This window comes from Toxotes jaculatrix, chromosome 15, assembly GCF_017976425.1.
Source record: "Toxotes jaculatrix isolate fToxJac2 chromosome 15, fToxJac2.pri, whole genome shotgun sequence".
In the NCBI taxonomy this organism is placed as follows: Eukaryota; Metazoa; Chordata; class Actinopteri; family Toxotidae; genus Toxotes; species Toxotes jaculatrix.
In genome coordinates, this window is record NC_054408.1 from 12,376,284 (window position 1) to 12,403,800 (window position 27,517).

A 27,517-nucleotide genomic window follows, 5' to 3' on the forward strand; every position below is an offset into this window, starting at 1 on the left:
CCTTTTGTTTAGAATTGAAATTGCACCTTAAAGTCATTTGGTTTCACCTGAAAGTCACCAGATGAAATGGTTTGCATCAGAGATAGTTAAGCAAACTAAACTGGATTTCAAACAGCCAAGATTTCTTGGCTGGTATTGTGGGAAATACCACCACCTTACAACAAAGGAAGCAAAAAAAACTCTAACTGCACTGTTAGATAAATGGACTTGAGAATGTTGCCGTTGTTTGTTGTCTTTTCCAGGACAACACATAAGATGTAAAAGAATGTAAAAGGTTTCTCACTGAGTGCAAATTTAATTGTCTCTCTAGCATGGACCTTTACTGTGATGAGTTACATTTTGTAGAATTGTGTTTGTCTTACAAAAGGGGGCGCTGTTGAGGCAGAAACTGACAGTTTCAAAAATTCCAATGAATGGCAGTGGTTGTTGTTTTCACACTGACATTTTCAGTGATCCCACATAACACAGACAGGACAACAGCATGACTGCAGGCAGCAGCTACTCTCTGCTTTACTCTACTTCAGATCCCTTAGATAGTGAAGACTTCATCGCCTCATTGGGTTGATTAGTTTCACTGAAGGAAGAGCCTCAAAGGTTAGAGATTCAAGGTATTTTTTCCCCATAAGGTCAACACTTAAAATCCCCAGTCACCACTGGAAAATCTGGGTGGAGAAGGTCACTAGCACACACAAACAAACATGCCAATGTGCCTTGGAGCAAGGCAATTCACAATAACCTTCTGTGGTGGAGCAGTGATTAATATTACATGATGCTTAATGTAGATGTTACCATGTCCTAAATGTGTAATCTGCCCTACAAATATAGTTATAAATGCTTCCACTCTGTTGGTTGAAAAGAAGAAGAAAAAAAACAGACTTCTCAGCCATTTGGGTCATAAAAACTGGATTGTCGTCAACTGTCCATCAAAGCCCTGAGTGACTCAGACAGAAAAGGTACGACATTAAAGCTGCTGCACAACTTGTGTATAGCATGAATCCGGGTGATGGTCCAGCTAAAAGTGTTTCTCTGTTAATGGGTCTCATCTCAGCCTACGGTGTCACTACAAAGTCCTCAGTGGTAAATGTAAAATGTGGAAATTGTGGCACAACACAAATAGACCACATCTATTAGAGTGCATTAACAGATTTGAACGTTCCTACAGCTTATTATAGTGGTGGGGGAAAAAAAAAATTATATATATATATGTATTTATATATATCACCTGTGAACAACTTTATGTACTATTTCATTTCATTTATTGTTTTTGTTTTTTCATCTTTTCTTATGAAAAGGAGAACTATTTAAATATAAACCCTCATCTCATGATGTACTGAAGTTAATACCTTCACAGTGAAGTGAGTTTAATAAAGTTATGTTTTAGAAAATGAGCACCTGTATGCACCTTTGAAGCGCTCAGGTCATTTAGAGGAGACAGGGTTGGATGGAGAGGAATCTCTAACATGCATTTTATCAGTTTTTACTCTTTGGTGACGAAATTTCCAGACTCACAGAGCTAAACGTTGTGTTGTGAATTTTTTGACAGCATGTATACATTTTCCAAATATTATTTCTGTGAAAAATTTAAAATACAGTGCAGAGCAACTCACCCTTGGTGACCTCACTTAAATGTTGTTTGTTGTAGCTCCTGCTGATTATTACTCGAAACCAAACAAGTGGTGGTGTAGATTGTGGATTAAACTGCGATTTTAAAATTGTGGACACATTTTTCATTTTCAGAATAATAAACAATGTTCTATTTTGGGTAAACTACTCCTTTTGGACATTTACCAAAAGCTAGAAACTAAATATTAGCACATGTTTTTAAGTGCAAGGGACAGGTATTCACATCACTTTAATTTGAGTTTAGTTTTAGTTCGTTTAGTTTTAACAAAAACTTTGATAACAATTTACAAAGCATAAACATTATTATTATTCCAGGTAATATCAAATTCAGCTTCTTTACACAATTTAAAACCCGACTATCTCAACACTCATATAACTGAGAGAGATTAAAATGAATTCATCTGAGATGAGGAAAATGTTATAATCTTTATTCTCACACAGTATTTGGGTCATATCAACAATAGCAGATCTTTTCAAGAGCATGCTTAAAAACACCCCATATGGAGCAAAGAACGGACACTTTCATTCAACAAAAGCTATTAAATATAATTTACAGGGGAGTGAAATCTTCCACCGAAGACAATGATCAAAACACAAGTTGAAAACTTGTCTTCCTTGATATGATATAGACAGTGAATTCAAACTCATGAGCTGTAACTTCTCCATGGTCCCAAATTAATTAACTTATGGAACTTTATATATACACACACACACACACAATGTGCTACACAGACCAGCAATGTTAGAAACTATTGTCAGGATGTAAGAATTCAGTCAACAAAATAAACGAAATATCCTATGTAGAAATGCAGCTCACTGTGTACTTTAACTAATGTAGGACTGACTGTATTGCACTATAGTGATTTCTACTGTTTAAAATGACTATAAAGTGTGTTACAACATATTCCTCGTGTCCTCCCTTTTGACGTGGTCAAGTGTCTTGTCGTGGCACTTGCTTTTTTTGTTCTGGTGAGTTTTGACATGTTTTGCCAAGTGGTCACTCCTCATGAACCTCTTGCAGCAGTCCGGGCAAACAAAACGCTTCTCACCCGTGTGAGTCCTCAGGTGTCTCTGCAGCTCATCCGACCTGGTGAAACTCTTGCCACAGAACAGCCAGTTGCACACAAACGGCCGCTCTCCAGAGTGCCACCTCAGGTGCGCTTTGAGGTGAGAAGTTTTCCCATAAACTTTCCCGCAACCCGGTATGTGACAAATGTGCTGTTTCTTCTTCCCAGGCTCGTCGCTGGACGTGGAGGACTGGCAGTTCGGACACCTGCACCTCCTGCACCGCCGCGCAGTTGCGAGAGGGGACTTCGTGTGCAGCAGCGCGGCGATTTGCGTCTGGTATTGCGCAAAGTCCGTATGTCCCAGAACCAAGCCCCTCTGCAGCTGGAAGCGATGGGGACCGAGGGAGGAAGAGTGGCTTACATGGTTCCCCTGCTGGAGGCTCCACCACGGAATATCCTCTCCAGGGTTTGGGGACAACTGTCTCTGCTGCTGGTGCACAAGGCCGGAGGGTCCCGTGACAAAACTTGGCATAGCGGGCGGAATGGGAGTTGGGGCTGCGTAACTGACAGCGGGGACGTAGGTGGGAGGGCAGGTGGACTGCAGGGACTGCATGGAGCAAGGTAACATCTTCACAGGGGAGAAGTCATAGGGGTACGAGGGGTCCGCCGGAGGGGTGAGGGGCAGTTCGTGGTGCGAGCTGAAGGAGCTCTGGATGTGCGCAGACAGCTGGGGCTTGGAAGATAGTCCGAAAGTAGAGTTGCTAGCCAGGCTGCTCTGAGGGTTTCCCTCGTTAGTCCACGGGTGAAATAAACGCGAAGGGGAGCCCAGAGTTGGGTCGTAAGGGACCTGGAGAAAATCTGTGGGGTTTGATCCGTGGTGATGCCCGATCCGGTTACAAGTGGCAGCCAGGAGAGCCAGCGGAGAGTGCTTACAGTTCTCTGGAGAAGAGTTTGGAGTGCGATCCTGAATAATCGACACACACATTTTCTATATTACAATCATTTTTTTAGCACATTTTCTGAGATAAAACCACATATAAAGTGCTATTTTTCTATTACTCTACGAAATGCTGAAATGATTGGTCGAAGCAGTTTGAATTTCATCTGCACTAAATCGACCCTAAATCGTGATGATGTGACATAAAAAAGTTGCCGTTATGTCGCAGCGGGAATCAATAACACGCACAACTATTAGCGTGAGTAATTAAAAATCATATGACACTGGACTGTCAAAGTTGCTTGACTTGTATCTTAAATATATCTGAGACTCGTAAGCCAAAGGTAAATCGACTCGGATGAGTAAGTTTACAAGTTATTAAAGTCGTCAAAGTGTAAACAGAAACTTGCGCACAAACCTGAAGAAAAGCCTGGAGTGTTTCATTCCGCAGTACAGCCACTGCTGCCATGGTAAACGTCCGCCTCCCTCTCGATGAAAACAAATAAAAAATAAAAAATAAAGAACCCCACTAATTTAGATAAATATGTGCATTCGCAGTCAAATATCTTGTCGAGCAGGTCTTCACTCCTCAGTGCTTCCTCTCTCCGAGATATCCTTGGTCTATCTGAAGAGTGAGGGATCACTTCTTAGAATTTGATAAGGACTTTGGTGGGCCGCCAGCCAGTCAGAAATAAGATTTATTACTTTGAAGTTTGCCGCTGCCCAATCATCAAAGAATAGCGGCTCTTTGAGAGGGGAAAGCAAATCCTTTGAATCCACAAAGCTCCTATGGTGTGTTTGTTGGTCTGGATAAAGGAGCTGATTATTAGGGGGGATGGGAAGGGAGGAGATAAAGGCGGGACAATTAATGAAGTAATCACTATGTGGGAAATGTATATACACAAATAATTGGATTTTCTTGATCAAAGACCCCCATGCCGCCTGGAGACCCCGGTATTGGATGCTGTAGTCATCTGATCCTCTTTTTGTAATTAAGGATTTGTAGCAGAACCCTATGTGACAATGTGACATTGTTATCTCTGGAGATCTCCAAGAGCGTTGCCTCACTGCTTGATGGAGGAAAGAGACCAAATCAAGTGACTCAACACAAAGTTCTCATCTCTGAAGAATCTGCGTCTCTTTTACATTTTCTAATTTGAATTAAATTTTCTTTGTTGTGCCTTTGAACTACAACATGGCATTAAACACTTAATTATGCCCTCTCTGAATTATTTAAATACTTCTTTCTCCTTCACTCATTTCAGTCAGTTGCTTTATCAGAACTTACTCCTGTTTTAGATTTTTTTTTTTCTCTTTGTTGAGTATCAAAATTTGCACTCAAGCTAAGAGCCTGGGGGAAAAAAATCCAGCAGCTAATTCAAATTAATGTTACTCAACTTGTCACACAGGGGAAACTCTATTTTAAACCAGGTGACAAAGGCAACACTTGAAATAGTGATGTCTCAATTATGTTCCTTTATAAGCTTGACATGTAAATGTGTGCGGGGAGGAAGCTGACATTCAGAAAAAGCACAGGATCTCATGCACTGCAGAATCCAAATTAAACAGAGGTATTTGAAATGTAAGGGAACTTTAAAACAAAGGCTAAACTGACGTATCATATCGCATTTTGTCCTTTTTTTTGTTTCAGAACATTTAATGAAGGCAAACGTATGCAGTTTTCCTGAGATAATATCCAAACTTTTGTGGCAGAGCAGTCGAAATGGAAGTTGTAGTTTTCTATATCAACTCTCTGATCTTTATCTGGCTTCCCTGCAGAAACAATCACTGTCCTCTCAACTAGTTTGGAGCGGCAGATTTTGAATTAGATCTGTTCCTTTGAAGGGATTAATGTTCCCAGTCCTCTCCCACGGCTTTATACACAGTCATGAGGGAAAGGGGGAGTCCTGCTGGGCTGCACTGGAGCCATGTTAAACTACAAAACTGGCTACAGGAGTGGTGTAGTCACACCGCTGACTGATAAAAAACCAGTGGAGATTAACCTTGTTTACATCAAATTATGGCAGCTGTTGGTGATGAAGCTTATAAAGTTTCGTTTATAAAAATGTGTGGAAAACAGGAGGTCACTGCTGTGAATCTTGAGCCAAATTAAATGGACATTTACACAGGAGGGAGTGTGCGTACTTTTGTAGCTGTGTGCGTACTTTTGTACGCACACAGCTCTTTCACACCTACACATGCCTAAATATCATACCAAGGCAGTCACATTACATGTATTCAATTTGTGCATTTTGGTATTCAACAATTTTGACACAAAGGTGCTCATAACAGATTTAGAGATCAGTCAGAAGCCATTACTACAAACATGTTTTGGGTTGCCAGGTTGTGAAAAACTTCCCTGACTGGTGTTCATCCTTTCTATTGGGTAATCATTTTAGTTATAAATGTTTATACAGGATTCATAAATACTCCTGGGTTTCTCATTTTCTTCCAAGCCAACATAAAAACATAAAAGGAAGCAAGTGTTAGGCAGGATGACACGAGCAAAAGGGATTTTTTACAACCTGGCAACCCCAAAGTTGTTTTTGCTAACTGCTCATAACTGATTTATAAAGCTTTAGTTAAAAAACATGACTTATTAATCATGAATGAACACATTGGTTACAACTTTGTAAAGGGCATTTTTTTTACAGTCTACTCCAAAAGTTTGTATCTGTGCGTTTAAATGTCATATAAATGTCAAATGTTGTAATCTGCTCTTTTATGTCAAACCAAATAACTGTTAAAGTAAAGGGAGAATCCACCCTAAAAACAGAAGTCATTTTTCTACAATTGTGAGCAGCAGCAGTGACCTGTGAACATTAAAACAGGAAATATTAATTTCGATTTTGGGCAGATTTTCACCTGAATCAGCTTAAATGTGAGCTGTCATGCTATGCAAGGCATATTTCAGCCATATATGACAACTGCACGAATTTTGTGAACCATCAGCATTACCGAATTATTGATATCTTCCTTTGAGATACTCTCTTCAGCCCTAAATGCAAGTTCTTACATTTTAATGCATCTCAATGGGACTCCAGCTGGGGGATGGTTTTTGCCTGAGCAGGACTCTCATATAGTTTGTAAGAAATTCATGACTATGTGCTTGACACATTGTCCAGTCCCCTGAGGTAATTTACTTGCTCCAAGCCTTCACCATCTTATGGCCCTCCCGCAAGTTTTACAGGGTCACTTCAGCAATGGTTCGACGAAAAGAAAATTTTCCTCTGGCATTCCAAGGGAAAATTAGCTTTTAGGAACCCCCACTGCAATAGTTTTCTGTCTGTATACTGAAAGGTTTGAACATCGTATCAGTCAGTACCATCCGTGAACTTCATAAAGTACATTAAAGCATAAAGCAAAGAGTCGATCAACAAAAAACACTGTTAAGAGGGGCAGGTGCATTTGAAGCTGCATTTAAGGATTAGCAGAATATTTTAAAAGGAGATGCAGTCTTGCAGTGGTTGCAAGACACAAAATTCTTATCAGCTGTTGTATGGCAGGAAACTGAAGCAGACGAACATTTTTATAATCTATGAACAATAAAAATCAAAGAAAACAATGACGTGATGATTAGGTGTTATGTTTCTATTTTGATCAGAAAGTCAGTTACTTGAGACAACATTTTTCATTCTCAAGTAGAGCTTATTTTCATATTAAGTTTTTAACATATGCAAATGACACCAGGTGATGTTCAAACAATCAAGGAATGGTTGGGGAATAACCCCATTGTGCATTACTGCAAACAAGACAGTTTATAGTAGTTTAAACACATTTATTTGACTCATATAAAACAGCAATTTTCTATTAATAAATAAAAATTTACAAATGCCGAGTGTGTGGTTGAGATGCAGTTTGTTTTGGTCCAGTTCAGCGGGTGAAGACGGCAATCTGCAGGAAAAATAAAATAGAAAAACTATGTTGATATCCAAATTTTGCAGCACATTCAAAATACCTTACATTACCATTGCTCAGTTTTCAGGTTACATAATTTAATTCGAACAATGTACAAGTTACTGTATTGACCTCAAATGGATGTGAAAGCAAGAAGCTGCATGTGATTTTGACATTTTGAGTGAACTGACACTGAGCTCTGAGGATTTGACAGAGTCGAAGGGCAAATGCCACAACAAGAACCCTTTTTAACTTTCCATATTCTCTGGACAGTTGGAGCGAAAACAGGTTCCACATCTGTCTCATGCGAGAGATATCAGAGACTTGGGATGAGGGTGGGTGAGCGAGAGAGGGTGGGTGAGCGAGAGAGGGTGGGTAGGGAGGGGTGGGTGCATGCATGAGAGTGAGAGTAAGTTTGAGTGTGTGGGAGAGAGAGGAAGAGGGGAGAGGGAGAGACGCTCGAGGCTACTGGGTACTTGAGCCGCTATAATGGTGTCTCGTATGAGAAAACATCTGTGAATTTCCTCAGTGATCTACAACAAAGTATAACTCAGAGCAGTCACTCAGCAGACCTTTGAAGTTGCTGTCTGACAGAAAGCTGCCATTGTTCGCAGCCCCCAACACACAGAAACTCCAACTTTGGTCTCACTAATTTTCCCTGCAATGCGATACAACTCTTTTTTTTTCTTTCCCTCTCTCTGCTGAGCCTATGAAGCTGGGGACCTCTGCATATTCAAGAGCAAAGAGCAAAGCCTTGGCAATGTGCAGGGTTGGCCTGGGGTCATGCAAGGCGGGACAGGTCATTTTACCTTCTCTCAGCCCACCCTGGATGCGTTAATCCAGCCTTAAAAAGGGGAAACTCTCCTCCTCTATGATGATGTACACAGTTACAGCCTGTAGTGCTCTCCCGGGGAAAATGATAATAAAAAGACCTCAGTTGTTATATCAAGGATGAAAGATTTTTAGATATTTAAGTGATGTCAGCTTTTAAGGATAACTGGTTGATGTTTTTGAAAAATTATAAGTTAATATTCAGTCTTTCACTTTAGTGAAAGACTTTCCAGGTGTTATTACTCCAGAGCAATCGAGGAAGGCAGGACTGCAGATGTTTGCAAAATGATATTTTTATTTTTGATTCTGCTCAGGTTTGTAACTGTCTTTTTACATTACAGAAGGATTCCATGTTGCACATGGATAAATAATCTATGTAAATGAGCACATTTACAAATGCTCAGGGAAGTTCCTCTTGGAGAAGCGAGGAACAGATAAGGGAGTAAAATAAACTGTATGGAGAAATTTACCTTTATCATAACACTATGACAGAAACAATATGCAAAATACTAGAAAAACAAGCATTGTGCTGCCCTATCTGACCCACTTATTTAGCTTAAATAAAGTCGGGAAAAAAGTGTGTATATATATATATATATATATATATATAAATATAAGAGCATGCAGACAGTATGTAAGCAGGTGGTTGCAAAGGTTCAGCTCTGTTGTCTGATTCTTCTGTTGATGACATGTAAAGAAAATACTGCAGTTACATTCTGTAAAATGACAGTGGGAGGTCTGCATGCACAGCTACACAAATAAGAGAAATATGGGGTGTTGTTGGACAGATTTTATAACAGTTATACCGCACAAAATTTTGTTCTAACCTCAGTCAAAAGGTTATTTGGTTGAACACCAGGTGATACGTCCCTGCACCTCCTGGCAGTGGCAAAAAGACAAGCTTTCTGTTATGCATCCCAAACTGAAACAAGGCCGTGGTAATTCTCACACTGTTACCAGTCCAGCGTTTATTCAATGGCAGCTGGTCCCACCATCTGGGAAAGCAGTGCTGGGGCAAAACAAAACAGGTTACACCTTTGGCCATGCCAAGTCTGCTAGTGCCCCAGTCCGTCTACAAACTGAGAGAGGCTAATCACAATTTCACGCTCTGATTTGTCAAATCCCATTCCAGCACCGGAGGCACCAAGAAAACTTTTAAGTCAATAAATTTCATGGTGTACAGGATAACAGCTTTTCCATACAGTTTCTATTGTTCTATGTAAGCCCTTTTCTTGCTTTATCCCTCTTTGCAGTGGGAGGAAACTGAATGCTTAGGTTAATGAGGAGGAAGCTGTAATTTTGACCAAAACATTTGGTCACCTCTAAGATTATCAGCCGGGAACAAACTCATCTCCTCATGCATGCATTTTATATTCATGCAAATGTTAAACAACAAAACAGTGCATAGAGCGCTCTCAACAAACTGCAGGTGTGAGGAAGCTGAAACAAAGACCACTGTAACCCTAATGGCATCCCTTGTCATTAACAGACCTTTGATGTATGTACTCAACAGACTCTTTTATCTCCTTCTTCCTCTCTGCCTCTTACTCTCTCTGTCTCCACCCGGCTCAACCAGTTTCTTTATTAATGCCGTCTTTAGGGAATGTTCTTTTGCTCAGAGCCCTCAACACACATCTGACATCTGGTTGACGCTCATGTATGTGGCTTCAATCATTAGCCAGCAGAGAGTATCACAATGCTTAGTTTGTAGCTATTTCAGGCGTCTGCTCGTCCTCTGTCCTTGAAGTTTGTGGGAACAAAAACTATTAAGGAACAAGACTTGAAATTAATTCTTTAGTTATGCAAAACACTATGGTATGCAATCGTTATATAGGGTGATGTATTCTGCTGTGGTGAAAATCTGACACATCTGGATATCAAAAGCACGTAAACTGCATTAAAACAGTATTTGAAAAGGCTGCACATGAAATACTGGTATTCAAACTCTCCCTTTGAACTCAAAGGATATAGAAACAGGACAATGTTGGCCTAATCGCGTGCTCTCTTTGAAGTGAGACATCACTATTAGGTGAAAAGGTAAGTATACTTCTTTAGAAAATAAAAGCTTTTCATCATTTGTTAAGGCTGCAGCTTGAGCGATTTTCATAAAGGTGGTTTAAAACTTTGGATAACAGTGTTTGGGGCTGCCTTGGATGAAGCTCTAATGAAAGTGCAGCACATGAAGCAAATAGCTAAAATGGCAAGAACAACACCAGCAGTAACGTTGGCCACATTAAAGGAGTCCTCTCTCGCGTACCAGATGTTGTCAGATTTAATGAGGAAAAACAAGAGGGAGCTGGATTTACGAAGACGCATTAAAGAAAACACAGGTGTCAGGCCTTGAACGCTGACTTGACACAGCATCTGCCCCTCACCTCCCTGCCTACAGACCTGTAAGACGACCAGCAGCCCAAGCAAACACAGAAGCATCAGTTCATTAGGTCAGAACATCTTTCATGAGAGTGACGACAGTATTTCATAACATTTTCCTTTTGCAACACATAATCAGCTAACCAAGGCAATTACGTACACACCTCCGCTCACCTCCTCTCATATGCTAAAGCAGGCAATCAGCCAGGGAGTTAATTTGGCAGAGAAAAACAGGGGAAGAAACACCCACTCTGGCACCATTTGTCACCACAGTCCAACCTTGTTATTCAAACTAGTGAGCCTATTTGAAATTCCTCTCTGTGGTAAAACAGGGCCAAAATAATCAAGGGAGCATGATCACACTTAATTGATTCAGTGTACTTTTAAGATGCACTACAGGGTGCTGGGGTGACCTATTTCAGACTGCTCTTCAGAGGAACCAACTATCCCAGCAAGGGAGTAATGCACAACGAGGATTTTAATTATTGCAGGATCTGCGGCTACGACCGGAGGTGAAATGCTTCTGAACTAAGTGTGACACCACATTATAACACTGCCAGTGGTCTGGGGTATTACTTTTGAATTTCCTGTAGCGATACATATGACAATAAATTGAAAAGACTAGGGCTTTATTATTGATGCAGTTAATTATGTCAGCTAATTTGATCATGGAATCAGCTGATTTCTATTTTCTCTTCTTCATTTTATTTAATAGTGACTGTTGCTGTGTGTGTTGACATCTATTCATAGTCTTGTTTCAGCAGTGGTGGAATGAAACAAAGTACATTCACTCCATACCATACTCCAGTTGTAGGATCCTTTACTTAGTATTTCCATTTCATGCTGTTTAATACTTTGGTTTCACTATAATTCAGAGGGAAATGTTGTACTTTTTTTCTCCACTACATTTATTTAACAAGTATAGTCACTAGTTACTTTGCAGACAAAATTATTATATACAAATCTATAATGAGCTTGTAAAATACAATTCAGTTCTACAGTTGATTTTTCAACTAAAACAATTAACAATCAATAAATCACAAATAATAATCCAATAATCTAATATGTAGATAATATGACAATGACAGGAGCAATTTACTGCTAGTATTTACATGCCTTTGCTTATGTTTTGAAGGAGGAACTTTTACTTGTAAAGAAGTATTTTTGTATTGTTGCATTGTCACTTTTAAGTAAAGAGTCTGAACATTGTGTAAAGGTTGTGTAAGATTTCAGAGAATTTGGATAAACCATATTACCACTACAAGCACTGTGGTTGTTCAAAACAACAACCAGCATAGATATGGTTGGACAATAACAGGTGTAAAGCCATTGTGTGGTCAAGTCACAAAACTAGTGGTTTTGGTTTGGTGGAGTCTCCTAAAGAAATGCCCTGTACTTCACACGATTAAAAAAAAAAAAAAAAAAAAATTAATGACCATGACCATGTTTAGTTGATGAGTCAGTCCCCAGTGTCTCAACCTGAGTCTGACCTCCACAGTACTGAGCAGTGGGAATTGTAGAAGACTTAGGGCCTCTTTAAAACCACCATGATTCCCGTGAACCTGAACCTAAGTGAAGCTGGTCTCGCTGTCTAGGCAGAGCTCTAATGTTTTCCCCGCTGAGTATAAGGAGGATGAGATCCTCAGTCATACCACCCTACTCTTCCTATTAAGATCAAAATCTCCTCTCAGGCCCTCGGGTGTCAACAAAGGGAGATGCAGTAAATGATATGCAAATTGAAAAGAAAAAAAAAAAAAGCTCTACAAATCAACTCGCCAGCCCTGCATTTCCGACACTTCACATCTTAAAAGAAAATTCCTGTATTTAGGGTGAAATTCAAAGTGAGGTCTAGCTCTGCCTCTGTGAGGGTATGTGTGGTGATTCCAGCTCTCAAACAGCACAAAGCCCCTCTAACTACAGGCAGCTCGCTGTGGGAGAACTCGTCAGGAGAGTTTTGGGTTTCAGAAGGATTTGTCTCTGAATCCATCTTAGACAATAGACATAATGCTCGAAAATGGGTATACGTTTCCAAATCAGGTGAACACCTCTGAATTTAGAAACACACTGCAAGATGGAAGGCTCCTTATTGTAAATGTAGAGCAGTGCTTAAATGACAGGTCAAGTAATTCAAATCAGCAGAAACTGATAGAGCAGGTTACAACACCAAATATCTATTGGTTAAAGCTTTAAAAATATGAGTATTTGCCTACTTTTCCTCAGTTCGTATTGTATTATAAATTGAATATCATGGGTGTTCCCACCACAGATCCCACATAGGAAGTAAATTAAAAACATATTTTTGTCCCATTATTAATTTTTAACATTTCATAAACTGAAGAATCAGTCAATAAAGTAATTAACAGATACATGGATAATGAGATGATAAGAAAAAACATTAATTGCAGAGATTGTGTAAAACTTAAACATTTGACATAAAAGTATTACAACCACAAATAGATTCTATCATAAATTCAGTGCTTAATTGTGACTTATTAAGAAGACACTGCACCCACCCCCTGAAAAACACTATCGGGCAACTTTGGATTAACAGCTGAGGGTATCGCCTGTACAGGTCGCTTATTGTGCACTGCTGCTACTTGCTCCATATACTACAGCACATCCAACACTGAGGATGTTCTTTGGAGTGTCATGTCTGGTGCGTCTGTCTTACCGGTTGACATGGTTGTAAGGCTCAGCTCTGACTGACGAGAGGCCCACTAGAAAGGGCGGGAGAGGGGGCGGTCGCGTAGTCTTCCTCAGGGATTGACTCCACAGTTGACAGTAATTTGTAGTACTCATCTTCTCCATCCAGCACTTTGATTTGACTGTGATGTTAAAGAAGAAAAGAAAGTGTTGAGGAGTTACTGTGATAAAAACAGGGAGCTAAGTTTTCACGATGGCATAAAATACACATCTTGAAATACAAAAAATAAAAGAAAATATTTGCAGATGCAGTGATGAGGCATTCAGGCGTCCTCTAAAGCCTACTGATCTGAACCAGGATGTCATTTATTGTACAAATACAAGTTAGACCTTCAACAATTAAAATTAGCATGCTGACAAAGCCTTAATATGTAACCCCCTCTCTAATGACGCAGAGCAACTGCTCATAAAAAGCCTGTTATTTTAGGCTCTCCATTTACATTATAAGAAAACAACTCCATTTCTGGATTCTCCTATTCCACAAAGGGCCTGCTCTGTTTAGAGTTGCTGTAAGTAGGAAAGCAGTTATTTACCCAAGTTTTCTCGGCTTCCTCTTGCTCCCCTGGTAATCCAGAGTTCTCTGAGGAAAGGGCCAAGAGCACACAGTCAAAAGATGAGCAGAGAGTCATTAATTTTTAATTCAAAGTGATTTTGTGTTGAATGCGAGCAGATGCTGATAATATCAGAAGTCACAGCATAATTTTTTCTGATCAAAGGGCTCAAGTGAGTCTGATGAAGCATGCATCTTGCTCAGCTTTGATAAACCACATCAATTATTCACCGTGAAGGCAGACATCCTGACATGAAAGCAACAGATAAAGAGCATAAGCACATGTTCAAGACAAGAGGCAGAGAAGCGTGGGGGTGGGGCTCCAGGGTCTGGCACAGGTAGGTTTAATTGTATTATCATGTGGAACCAAAGTCGGACAAAGGCCTTTATCGGCACTTTGAACTCACATTTAGCTGGTTGTAGTACAGGCTGTCTTCAGGGCTGTTGAGCAGCTTGGGCTGCTGGCCCCGCCGGCGAGGAGTTCTCTGCTGCAGCTTCATCACTGGACCTGCAACAGAGGAAAAATGAGGGCAGTGATCCAAACAAGTAAAAAAAAACCAAAAACAAACAAAAAAAAAAACAACAACAAGCACCAAAATGACACCGACAGTGATGACAGCGGCAGTAAACAGATTCTCCCTTCGACTTTTTAAATCTGCATCCTCGTGTGACACAAGTGTCAAAAACACATTTTAAATTTACCTAGGTGAGATTATGTAATATCATTGATAAGATGACTCAATAGCAGCTTAATATTACACACATCCACACATATGAACCACATCTAATTATATCTCTCCTCACAGGTGCACAGCAGACTACATGTAAGTTTGCCAAACAGCTATGCTGGAGGAGGCAGAGGTGAGACTGCAGTGTGTGGTATTGGATACACTTCTGACTAAGAAAGCATTTTTCAGTTTACTGTGACCAAAACCCACAAACCCCCCCCCAAAAAACAAACGAAAAGTAATTCCTAAATGAGCCTACACTGGCGCTCAGATCAGATGCTGACATGCCTTCACACTAGAAAAAACAGAAAACGTACGGTGTGTAGTGCCAGTTACAACAAAAGCACAACAGCTGTGACCATCCTGGCAAATAATTTGACTAGTTCAACTGAGTTTGTAAGACAGAAAACTGTGTCTGAAAAACACTACACTATGAAATGAGTAAGTAGAAATATGCTACTTATTCATGAGTAAGTAGAAAGATGCTACAGTCATTTGTTGACAGTTCTGGAAAAGTCAACATTTTGACGACAGAGCGATGACACTAAAAAGTGGGGCAACATCTACAAGTGCTGATAATCTCATTTATTATTTCTCAATCAGTGTGTAATTATTGTAAATATTGCATGAATGATTGATGGTGATTTTAAAACATGGAAATTAGTATTTGCCGGCCTGCCAGGAAATAAAGTATTTTATTAACTGTGTATTAGATGAGACATTTCAATACGTTTAGGTTGAGTAGAAGAAATTTGTTTCTTTTGAATGCATCTAACATTTGCCTCCATGAGGAGTTACACTGTATATTGATGTATCTTGTAACTGCAGAAGTAGTCAGTGGTGCTGTTGTGGGAGGCTTGTCTCCTGAAGCCAGGTTTAATGAGCCTTTGTTGTGAGTGGTGGTTTCAGTTTTTTTAGTCTTTTGGAAGGTGCAGTTTTCCTGCTGAAGACAGTTTTCTGGACTACATGAGCAAAAGTAGATTAGCTACACAGAATATTGATGGTGTGGAGTTAATTATTTGCCAATATACAAGATGAGGGTCAGGAAGCAGGTTCTAATGTAGTTCAACTGAAATTAATCAAGATGTCAAAGCAACTAATGAGAGCGGTAGAAATTCTCTGCACAGCAGAAAATAATTCAGTCAACAGCTGGTAAAACTCAAGTATAATGTAAAATAATACAAAACAAAATAAATGTTTACAGAATAGTTCTTGAAATAGCTATACATTTTGGGAAATATGCTTATGAGAATTAGATAAGAAGATTAACTAATGTCTAGTTGTAAAATGTGAAGAAACAGCCGATTAACTTAGCTTAGCACAGAGTCTAGAAACAGCCTGGCCCAGCCAAAAATAAAAATAAAAAGATCATCCTAGCAGTACATCTAGGGCTCACAAAAAAGTTTAACCCACAGTAAAACCAAATCAAGTTGTTTTTATTCTTCAGTTTTTGTCCAGATTAAACAAATGAGCTATAGCATGTTAATATCTGAGCTATAGATGTGTTGGTAGGTGGATGTTGCTAGCCTGGCCAGCACTTTAACCCTTTCACCAAACTTAATGTTTACCGTACAGATGTGAGAGCGGCATCAATCTTCTCATCTAACTCACAGCAACTGCAACATCAAGCATATTGCCCAAAAGGTTAAACTGTCAGGATCAGTTCACCATGTAGACAATTTTGGTTTTATTTGCATAATACATTATAAGTAATATGATACCTGCATCTCAGATTTTTGCTACCACCCAAATAAAATGGAAGTGACTTTAATTTGCAGTTAATTTTAGTGAATTGCCCCTTTAAATCAAAGTGATTCACTATATTCACTATAAAAGGTATATTTCCACCAAAAATCCTGCTCTGACTCAGCAGATCTACAGGAAACTACTGACACAGTATTTACCTCCAGCAGATAACTGAATCTTTGGCTGTGTTAATTTGCTTTCCCCAATTGTTCAAAACAGGGTGAATGCTGTGTACTGCTCCACAGACAATGAAATGTTATTGATGTCTTACTAAAGATACTGAGCCATGTGACAATCTGATTATACAAACATAAGAAAATTACAAAGGCTTACTACGTTCTTCTACTACAACACACAAAGGGTTACAAAAGTGTGTTTTAAAGCTAAGACACCTTTATAAGGAAGCATCCATATTTAATGCAAGATAACATTTCATCTTCTTGAGACAGGACATTTCTTCATCATCTCTTGCTACCTCGGCTTCTCTACCTTGACTAAAGCTGCATTTGCTTTTTCCATCTTAACACCTCTTTGTACTCACTTTGAACAGACCTCATCACATCTCAATCCTATACATCAAAGAGCAGCCCCCCTCCTCAACCCCCCTTCCCTCCATCTTTCCTCGGTTTTCTTGATGTTATTCAAGCCAGCACAGGTTTACTAAATTCACACTTTGTAAATGCCCAGAAAGTTCCTGTCAGTTCTGAGATATTAGCTAACTTTTACGGTGAATCTTATCTGTCCATGCCTCAGAGGCACTAACCATCCACTGTGTGAATCCTAGTTACCCCTTGAGTATTTGAGGATATTTGGTTATATCTCATGTAGCTTTGAAAATAGCCGTGAAAGAAACAGTTGTGTTTATTCCTTCTAAACAAGTAGCTTAGTTTGGCTGCATCAAAATCACTATATTACTTTGAGATAATCGGTACATGTCGTTCTTCAGCTTTGTGAAGCCTGAAAGAGCTGCTATATCTGCATTACATGTTGGTAAAAGACGAAATAAACCAGCACAAATAAACATTTGCACCTTAAATTTTTTTGAACAGTGTCCGTTTGTAAGGCATTGTTGGGCTAATGATGCAGAAATGGGTTTGATAAGCAAATGTTTTATTCCCCTGAAACTGCATCAAAGCACTCAGTCACAAATAATGAATTCTGACGGCCTTGAATGAAGTTACAAATCTGAATCATGCTGTAAAATAGACTGAATAGAGTTTGTTTGTGTTTTAAACAAATACATGGTTTGTTCATCTTAAAAATTTGAAGCTCCACAAATATAAAAAGCTGATGGCACTGATCCATAACTACGCTCAGTGTAAAGCATGAAAGTATCAGATTTCCTGTTTGCTTTAGACCCTCAAATCTAGCTAAAAGAGAGGATCTGTTGTAGGGCATTTTTCAAAGTGCTGCATTGTTAATTCTAACTAACATCCTATAACTGACTGCTAAACTGTGTCAAACTTAAAGGTGATCACTGGCTATAATGACAGTTACCACCAGTAAAACTCAGCTGTAGCCAGTTTACATTCATTCTGACAGATGGCCAAAAACAAGTCTTGGCTGTTGTCTTGTTAATATCCTATCTGTATGGTGGCGTCCGTACATTTTCAGTTGTATAATTTAGGAGCAAATACCTGCAAAACGAAAAATGTTCTATCAGAGTGAGAGCAAATGTGTAATTAGCAAATGTGCTAACATGGTAAGATGGTCAACATGTTAAATGTATACCTCTTATCCCTTTATTGAGCGAGTGTGCTGGCATGCTGACATTTTAGCTCAAAGCACCACTGTGTCTAAATACAGCCTCATAAAGCCACTAGCATAGCTGCAGACTTTTAGTGTTGTTGATAATAAACAGCAACAGAGTGGAGTCTGTGGATTTAGGTGATTGCCTCACATCAATTTCAGTCACATAAAGCCCATCAGTCCCGTCAGTCATGTGTCTACAGGGTAGAGCTGTTAGCTTAGATACGACTTACTAGCAGTTTGTTATTGTTACCATAATAGGCAAACTGTGCTGTGGTTATTAATAAATCTAATGCTGCTTTTAATATCATGATTATATTTATATATGGCTCAATGTCAAGTATAGCATTAATGCCATAAGGCATAGAAGGTCAATTTTTCTACAGAACCAGGCAGAACAAAGTTTACTTATTCTCTGATTGCCTAGTTAAAATAATAACACCCCATAACACCAATCAACTGCATTATTTTATCTCATTCTATTAATGTAAAAACAAAATATGTTTGTCATTATGTTTGGTACAATCATATTTTCTTTAGTACAATGTAGAACAGAAAGACAGGCCTGTAGTCAAATTCATAGAAAGTAATTGGGATTTAAATCATAATCGCAGTATTGGTTGGGAAAAATGCAATTTGATGTTTTCCCAAAACCGTTCAGCCCTAATCTGTTGGCCCTACATCCTGCTGAATCCACCACTGCAGATCTGGACCCCAAAACACGACACATGGAGGTTCAACATCACCATTTATCCATTCTGACCTGCAGCTATTAGAGCGTGTAGCAGATCAGAGGATGGGTCAGGCCTCCCATCTCTGTGCCTCTGTTTGGGAAATCGCTGCCATTTGATCCGGGCCAGCCCTAGAGGAATGCTGCTCCTGCAGATATATTACAGGCAGGGAGGCTGCCAAACCGGCTTCTGGCATGGGAGCACGGCTTGGACATGGGCAGGCAGAGCTGGGAAGGGGTCAGACAGTGGCTCACACTGGGGGTTTGCTAAATGATCGTGGGTAACGTCTGCTGTTTAGGGTGGGGAGGAATAATGGTCGACTGGGAATACAGAAGCAGTGCGGTTCATACAATATTGATTTCTCCGTTTCAAAAGAGAGCCAAGCAGTGTTTGCTCCTCTTGGTGAGAGACTTACATATTGTACAAGTTTGCTTCTTGAGATATAAAAGGGCTGGAATTCTTTTTGAGATAGGTATTTCTTTCATTTTCAAAGAGCGGTAGATGACTCGTATTACATCTCTAAATACCACTTTGAAATCCCTTGAAAATCAGAATGCTCCTCAGAAACAACATAAAAGAGCTGCTAAAAGGGATTTTTAGAGGAATAAATTAGATATGTATTGATTTACTTCCCCAGTCACGTGCTGCAATCACCTGACTTCTCCCAGACCACAGAGAACCACTTGGGCTTTGTTTATTCAGATGGAGGGAGCAGAGGCACCAAAAGGCATGGATTATAAGGAAAAATCATCAGCAGGGGCCTTTGATGTCTAAATGAGGCATGTGCAACCCAGACCCCTCTCTTTACCTCACAACCGCCTCTTCTCACTCACAGACACAGACACAGACACAGACACACACACACATACACGCACACTGCACACATGCACACGTACACACACACTGCACACACACACACACACACAAGCACAGGCACATGAACTGTGTGTCTGTGTGCGTGTGCACAAACACACGCGTGCATGCACACTAACATTACTCCAGTTTCAAACAAAGGCCCTAAACAGATATCTGAAGATTTCCAGAAGTTTTCAGGGTTCCTGAGATTTATTGCTGCTCTCGTCATTTTTGAAATCATACTTATATAGCAACTCATGTGTTTTAAATTAGGAGACAAACTGGTCAAGTCCTGCAGATAATGCTGAAACAGAGTAGTTCCTGCATCTGTTTTCACTAATGCAAGCAGAGGATGTTGTTACTTACAAGCAATTTTTCACACTGAAATCAATCATTTCCCCTGACAGCAGATTTGGAACTTTGACTCCAAAAAAAATGTTTGTGTGAAGGAAAAATCTCTCAACTTTGTGGAAGTCAATCATTTGTCAGGGACATAATATATGTAATTTATAACTGTGACCTAGCAGGATGTGCAAAAAGTAAGTAGTGAGACATGAATGACAAGGAAACCGGGCCAGAAATGGATTAAATATGCAAACTAATGGCATTAAGCTTTTCAGTTAGATAAAATATGGTTTATTCAAACATATGAAACTGTATTTTGTCAGCAACATTAACAAACTAATGGGGTTTTGTGTTGGGAAGAACTTTGTTAAACAACATCAAATGACTCAATCCACATGTGCAAAATTATAGAGAACTTGGAGTATCATTTTCCACCTTGATTTTACGTCTGAGGAGATTATTCTGTTGGAATTGTGATGATGAGTAGTTTGGAAGTACATCCTGTTAACTACTCCCACTGACATTAAGAGGATTACGTAGGTAGCGTCAGACAGAGGCAACTCCTTCCGTTAAGTTGAGTCTTTCCTATCCCTTCCAAATCTCTGCTGCCGCTACTTCGAGCCTGTAATTTGCCTAAAACTGAAGGCATCCGGTTGAGACACGGCGATATGTGGAGACAGACAGATAAATCAAAAGGCTGAGAGACAGCGAGAGGGAGGGAGAGTATTTGTCTAGAGAACATGGAGAGGGTGGATCATTTGTCTGGCAGATGTATGTTGATACGGTGATGCTGCTGCTGCTTTGGTGGTGGTGGTGGTGGGTTGTGGAGCAGCACCTGGTGGCTGCAAACCTTGTGGGAGGACATGTGGGAAGACGTTTAAGAGCTGAGGGAGGGAATGAGAGAAGAAAGTGAGATGTACTGGTGGCTGTGGGTTTGACCTCAGAGTGGGTAAAACAGCGTCCACATTTCCAATAAACTCTCCCAGCTGTGGCTGTAAAGCACAGAGAGAGCTCAGGGCGACAAACAAAATCAATTCTTATTGACTGTACCACGATATGCACCAAGGGGACATCACTATAACCAATAAGTCAACATAAACTTCAACTGTTTTTATTTCTCTCTTCTCCTCGTCTCATCCCTTCAAACGACCAGGTTAACTATCTTCCAAGGCACAGAGGTAATTGGTCTCTGTGTTGTGACTCCACTTTATCACTGTCTCTCTCTTGACATGTATGTTTACCACAACTATAATCTTCAAAAAGCCTGTTAACATAAGTAGCTCAGCTTTCATAAACCATAAAGTCAGCTCTGACTGATCCTCGGCACCATCCTGTTTACCACGCTGAGGAGCATAAGCAGCACTCTGATCATATCTGCTGCTTGCTAGCAAAGGCTTTCTTCCTGCACATGCCTCTATGACTCATTTCCAAACATGTTGTATTAATATTCAGGCTTGGGAGACAGGTGACGAGAGGTGACATCGTCTTGAGTGTGCAGCTTACACGACTACACTGTGTATGAGTAACTTTTTCACTGACAAAACATGGGAAATCAAAGGTTGGTGCTGCAGACATCTAAGAACGCCTGAAGTACAAAGTGCTTTAATGCTCTCTTTCCACCATAAAATGCAGAACTGCGGGTATTTGGCTAAAGAGTGAGAGTGGTGGACAAGCCTGGTGTCAGATATTCTGTAAAACAGACATCTCTCCAAATCATCTGCTCTGCTTTGTTTCATACAATAAAGAAAAAAAAGCTAATCTCGTCACTTGTAACACCAGGCTTTGTTAAATCACTTAGAAAAGACCCAACGTCCGTCAAACACACTGAGAGGTTCCAGGTCACGCCCCAGTGTTTTGGCATTAATGGGAGCAGGGTGTGGAGTGTGTGTGTGAGTCTGGAGGGGTGGGGTAATTCAATTTCCATGGCTAATTTTGTGTTTTTCTCCACTGGTGTCCTGAAACACTCCAGGTCGAGCTCCAGCCTGAGAGAACCAATGCGATCACCAGAGGCGACAGCAGGATGAGACACAGGAAGAAGCCTGGTCTCCAAACATCTGGTAGGGCAAGGCTTCCATGACTCGCTCAATCTTGGGATAAGAAAAAAAAAAAAAAGGGCCCTCAGATCTGCTGGGATCAAAGTGTGCCCTGGGTGCCTGAGCCACCATGGCCTCCCTCAACATATTCAAATGGGGTTTCCTGAAAGAAGACGAAGCCACAAGCAGAACTTGGAACATAAATGAGGCAGGAAAAGGGGGCGCGATGAATACCTGAAAATCTGTGTGCTCTCCACACAAAATATCTAAAGAGTCAGTGAAGCCTATGGCGGAAGGAGAAGGATATTTTTTTTTCATCAGGACATTTAAATAGAATATAACTGAGCTGTCAGATATGATGTCAGGTATGAATTAAGGTGCCCAAGGCCAAGTGTTTGACCTCTTGCAAAAAATGTGCCAATAAGCCTGAACTAGAAAAGTTTTAGGTTGCATTGGGTCACCAGTTCCAAACCTGGGGATCGGGACCCCCCCAAAGAATCACTGCAAAACTCTGATTTTTGCTTGTCACTTAAGTAGTTATTACTAATCTTGAAATGAGTGAAAAAATGCCAGTGTAGTGAAAATGTAATTATTACATTTTCACTACTCTGGCATTTGTTCTTGAACATCAGCTTGAACATCAGCTCTCTTTCTTCTGTCTTGAAACAGCCACTTTCAAGTTCTGGACAATTCTTGAAACTAATCGATTTCTGCTGGAAACAGATTTGAATGACTTTAGGCTGGAGACTTTTACTATTTATGATCAAAGGGACACATAAGAAAAAAAATTAACTTTTTGATATTTTTGATTTTTCCTGCCAAAACTGGAAAGTTTCACCTCCCCATGCTTCTAAAAATCCTTCCAGTTAAACAATCTGAGAAGAAAGACTGCTCATATCTCATATCCACACTAAGGATATGACCTGTAAAGACGAGTTACAAGTAGACATCACTTCATTTTAACTGGTGCATTCAGTGATACAGTTAAACACTCTATTACAAATAATGGTTCAAAAGCTCAATTTTTCATGTATTATACCAATTAAATGATTTAAATAGTCAATATGTCGACATATTTCTGACTACAATGGCTCCTTTGTGCAAAGGAATGTGTCTTTTACACATAAACTGGAACATCCTACATATTCATCTGTGGATTTCAGGCAGCAAAGAAAATAATGAAAACAAGAAATCATCAAAGTCATTCAGCTGTTACTTCAAGGCTTGGTGTTAGAAAATGACCGGAGGCTCCAGTGATGCAGGACAAACCACACATTTGAGCAAAATGCCCGCGCACCAGCATGCACTGCAACGTTTCCCTCCATAATCACTCTGACATTGTAAATTCATCAAACACTGCCTCCCTTCAGCAGCAGTGATGCCTGGGAGTGGGGGTCACCTGTATGCAGCATTACCGAATTAGCCGCTATCTAACCCAGACCTGCTGTGGCGTGCTGACACTAATCCCGGGCCCGCTGGAGAGCGCTGTCTGTGTTACATTATCATGTCTAATCCCCGTAATCTCTCAGCCGCGCCGCTAAACGCTATTCCACCTCCGTCTCTTACCTCATACCCCTCTAATAACATTAATGAAGGGCCGGGCCCCCATTATCCAGGCTACCCTAGTGGTGGGCTGGGTGACGGCCGTAATCGGAGGCCCCCTGCACAGCCACCCACTCAGCCTTCCAGTCAGCAGGAATTAATGTAATTCATCGCCTGGGGCAAAAAGCAAACCAAACATATGTTCAACAAATCAGGGTTTGTGTATTTACTTGTCACCGTTACTGTGCAGGTCTATTAGAGTCATAGATGAGATCCTTAGCGAAGGGCTCACCGTGCAGGAGAATGAAATCTTTGAAGTGCTCATGCCACTTCGAAAGCCCCCCCCCACTTGCCATGAGACGTTTATGATGAGCTGACCCGGGCTATTAAAATACCGCTGAAATGATCACCCATAATGCTCCTCTCCTTCTGCTGTCAACAAAGAATGGCAGCAGAGGATTGGCTGGGATGAAAGGTTGAAAAGGGTCCCGTATTAAAAGTGGCACTTTATCCATTAAAGCTGGATTTCTGCTGTCTCTTTGTGTAATTACCTGCACCCGCCAGCTCTGTACTCGAGCTTACCTTGTTTACACTGCATGTCTCGCAGTCTAGCTGTCTCCCTGCAAGGCTTCGTTACACTGTCTTCTGCTCTGCCTTTGTCTCTCTTGAAGTCTTTTACTTGTCTGTCTCGGCTGTCGGGGCCAACCTTGAAAGAGGAGGCGTAAACACACCCAGAAGAGCAGTGTCAATGGAAGCACTGGATAAATAGACACAAGTTAAAGCAAGCCTCATAATGTGGTGGTTGTTTTTTTTTTTTTTTTTTTCAATTTAGTCATGTAGATGCTGTATTCATTTATTTACAATTTACAATTTGGCACTCATATAATTCAAACCCATTAATGTGCTTTGCAATGTTAATCAAATGCTAATGCAATTGCATATCCCCCTTTAGTAGCCCTACCTCCTAGCAAACAGCACCACACTGACTTAATTGTGAGGTTAAAAAACAGCACATACAGACTTCCTCTCATATTTAATTTTATCTTGGAATAAAAGAGCTATAGGAAAGTATTAATCTGCTTAACATTTCTAAGTACATCCTCCAAAGGATTTTGCTTTTTTAATCTTACATATGCTCAGCAGAGTTACTGGCAAAACTGTACATTTTCCTCATTTCATCCTTTCAACATCAAATGGTGAGCAGCAAAAATTGGATCAGACTTCAAAGACTGTGATGCGCTCCAAGTCACGGAGTGGCTCTTCTATTTCACATATTGAATCCGAGCAGGATATCAAAGTGCTACCAAAGAACCTCAGGTCTTTACTAAAAAAGGGGTCTAACATCTGTAGAAAGAGGAGCGCAAAGACAAATCACCTCAGGGAAGAACGAGCATTTATTCTCAGCCGTGAATTTCCAGCCTTTTGATTCTCTCGTTCCCCGTACCACCCTGTCTTCTCCGCTGAGATGGAGGTTGGAGCAAGAGAACTCTTTTGTCTCAAGGACTCAAAAATTCCCAAAGAATAATCTGGGTTAAAGCTGCTTTGTAGAGGAGCAGCATTTTACATACACGTCTAAAGCCAGGCATAAGAAAATGCTCATTGATATTCTGTTACTTACATTTCCTTTGTGATCTGTATGTGCCTCTTTGCTCTTTGAGCTGTTAGACCTGTGAAAGTAAGATGCATTTTTAAGTACAATGACCATAAATGCCATAAAACAATACCGGTAATAAATATCTGATAACTATATAGTAAAGTAAAAACAATTCAGACATCATTACATTAGTGGAGCTGAGGATGATTTGTATTTGTCTCCTTGTTTAGTGATAGAAAACATGCTCCGGTTTATGATTATGCAATTTGCAGAGAGCGAGACAGAGGTATGTTCCTGTGCGATCCCTCATTGTTGCATTATTTAAAAAAAACAAACACTGAAGAAACAACATCTGCAAATACAAAGCTGCATGCCAGTCGCAGTCATGCTTCGAGACTAGAAAAACAAAATCTCATCCTGTTTGGACTTGGTGATGCAACTGGAGGCTCTGCTGTTTGGATGCAAACACAGAATTCATGCGTGGCAGCGAGGAGGGATATCAAAAGGGAAGAGAACAGCATGTAGGTGAGAACATAGATCTTACAGAAGGAAAATGGGCCAGATCATGTCAAAATAAATCTATATGGAGAGATTCCAACACTGATTAAACAGAATTGTTAAGTGGAGGTTTGAAGTTTTTCTCACCAAGGAATATGATTGTAAACATGGAGAGAAAAATCCCTGATGAGGCTCCGCTTGGTTTGAGTATATAACAAGCATAACATTTTCAGATGTGTAAATCTAGTATTTTGGAGTTAGTGTCTGGAGAGAGATGCACAGTGTTGACCAAAAGTCACCCAAGATTTGAAAGCGATATCTCATATGTGTGAACTGGTTTAAGATGGTTTAAGCAGAACGGCTCTTAACATACTTATTGAATTTCTCATTATTATAATTTTCATTCATTCTTTGCCACAGCCACTGCACGTAACAAAAAAAAAAAAAAAAATCCCAGAATCATTGAGGAATACCTCTACTCTGAGATACATTTTTAGTATCTACTCCCAAACCTTACTTTAGGGAATTTGTAATAACTGATATGTGTGAGTTGCGGTGCCGCCTTTCACTAAAAACCACCATCGACACCACGTGTGCTGCTGTTTAGTCAGTGGCTGCTCTCCTGCTTAGCACATGCTTCCTTAATGACTGGCCTGCCCATATGCTGAATAAACACAAAGTCCTCAGATCGTACATCTGGAGACCAGTGAAGCGCCCAACCCCATTTGTGGTCAGACAAGTGTGCTATCTTGGTGGAAAGATATTTATTACATTTATAAAACTGAAAGAGGTGGTGCGCAGGGAGGAGCTTTCCCCTCTGCTTGAAATAACAGTACATTATAGGGCAAAGGAAGCTGGTCTGGCAGGGCTAAACATGAGTGACAGGCATGTGAGGCCTAGTGCTCAATAAGTTGTCTGAAATGGTGGTCTCATTTTCAGTTACTTTTCAAGACTAGACAAGACTGTGCCATAAGAAGAAACAATGAAGAAATTAATAAAAAAAAAAAAAACCCTAAACAGCAGGAAAGTATTGAGAACAATGAACAAACCCTGAAGGACAAGAGATGTCAAAGCTCACCTCGTATGCTCCTCCTTGGTGGTCTTTCCTCCAGCCTCAGGGTGACATCTGTGCCTCTGGGGTCCACAGTCCCTACGCACCCGATGGCCCCTATAAGCTGCACAGGATATCTATGTCAGACATGGCCAGAAAATCATTTTCCTTCCTCTGTAATCCATCTAAACATGATATGTATAGTCCACTGAGACACTTATCAAGTGTAATTGTTGCAGTTAACACAATTCACGACAATTAATCAAAGCACTAAAACAGCTTTGTATTAAAAACACTGCATTTGCAGGGAGGAAGTGAAATGTGTCTAGCATCCGTATAAGGAGCGTGGTGTAGCAGTGGGAAAACATTGTATGATCACTGAAACACACTGAACTCAGATGAATGGTAAACGGAGCCTGCTGATTTACTCCGTCAACAGGCTTTGTGTTTTTCTTGTAAAATTATATGCACAGGAAAAGAAAGCTCAAGTACATTTTTGAGCCATGGTTCTATTTTGCATGGTCTAATCTGATCGATGGTGAGCATGTCCCCCAGGCCCCGCTGAGATCTGAGAAGCCACCAGGCTCATACATTTGAAAGGCATCTGTTTATTTTCAGAATGCAAATGCAGTCCACCTCAAAGGCTATAAGCTGCAGAGAACACACAATGTGAATGTGCTGGAGTGCTCTGCCGGGGGGCTGAGGCCCCACTTATGTCAGGTTCAGG

At 40.3% G+C, this 27,517-nt stretch overlaps 2 protein-coding genes across 2 annotated transcripts in view; both read right to left on the reverse strand.

The window, feature by feature from the left end:
• Positions 1-1,998: 1,998 nt before the first annotated feature.
• Positions 1,999-4,186, reverse strand: sp5a (Sp5 transcription factor a). The gene is made up of 2 exons (XM_041056502.1): positions 3,986-4,186; positions 1,999-3,594 (listed from the first exon to the last, which is right to left on the reverse strand). Exons 1-2 carry the CDS (start codon positions 4,034-4,036, stop codon positions 2,518-2,520), a joined length of 1,128 nt encoding a protein of 375 aa, XP_040912436.1. The 5' UTR covers positions 4,037-4,186; the 3' UTR covers positions 1,999-2,517.
• A 3,154-nt stretch (positions 4,187-7,340) lies between these two features.
• The window catches only part of myo3b (myosin IIIB), a 62,421-nt gene continuing 42,244 nt past the window's right edge, over positions 7,341-27,517 (reverse strand). The window contains exons 32-39 of the mRNA XM_041057836.1: positions 26,818-26,914; positions 25,266-25,314; positions 24,230-24,353; positions 14,326-14,426; positions 13,902-13,948; positions 13,337-13,490; positions 9,123-9,174; positions 7,341-7,461 (exon numbers count right to left, since the gene is read on the reverse strand). Coding sequence (XP_040913770.1) covers positions 13,358-13,490; positions 13,902-13,948; positions 14,326-14,426; positions 24,230-24,353; positions 25,266-25,314; positions 26,818-26,914 — 551 coding nt within the window. The 3' untranslated portion in view covers positions 7,341-7,461; positions 9,123-9,174; positions 13,337-13,357. The remainder of the gene's footprint in view (positions 7,462-9,122; positions 9,175-13,336; positions 13,491-13,901; positions 13,949-14,325; positions 14,427-24,229; positions 24,354-25,265; positions 25,315-26,817; positions 26,915-27,517) is intronic.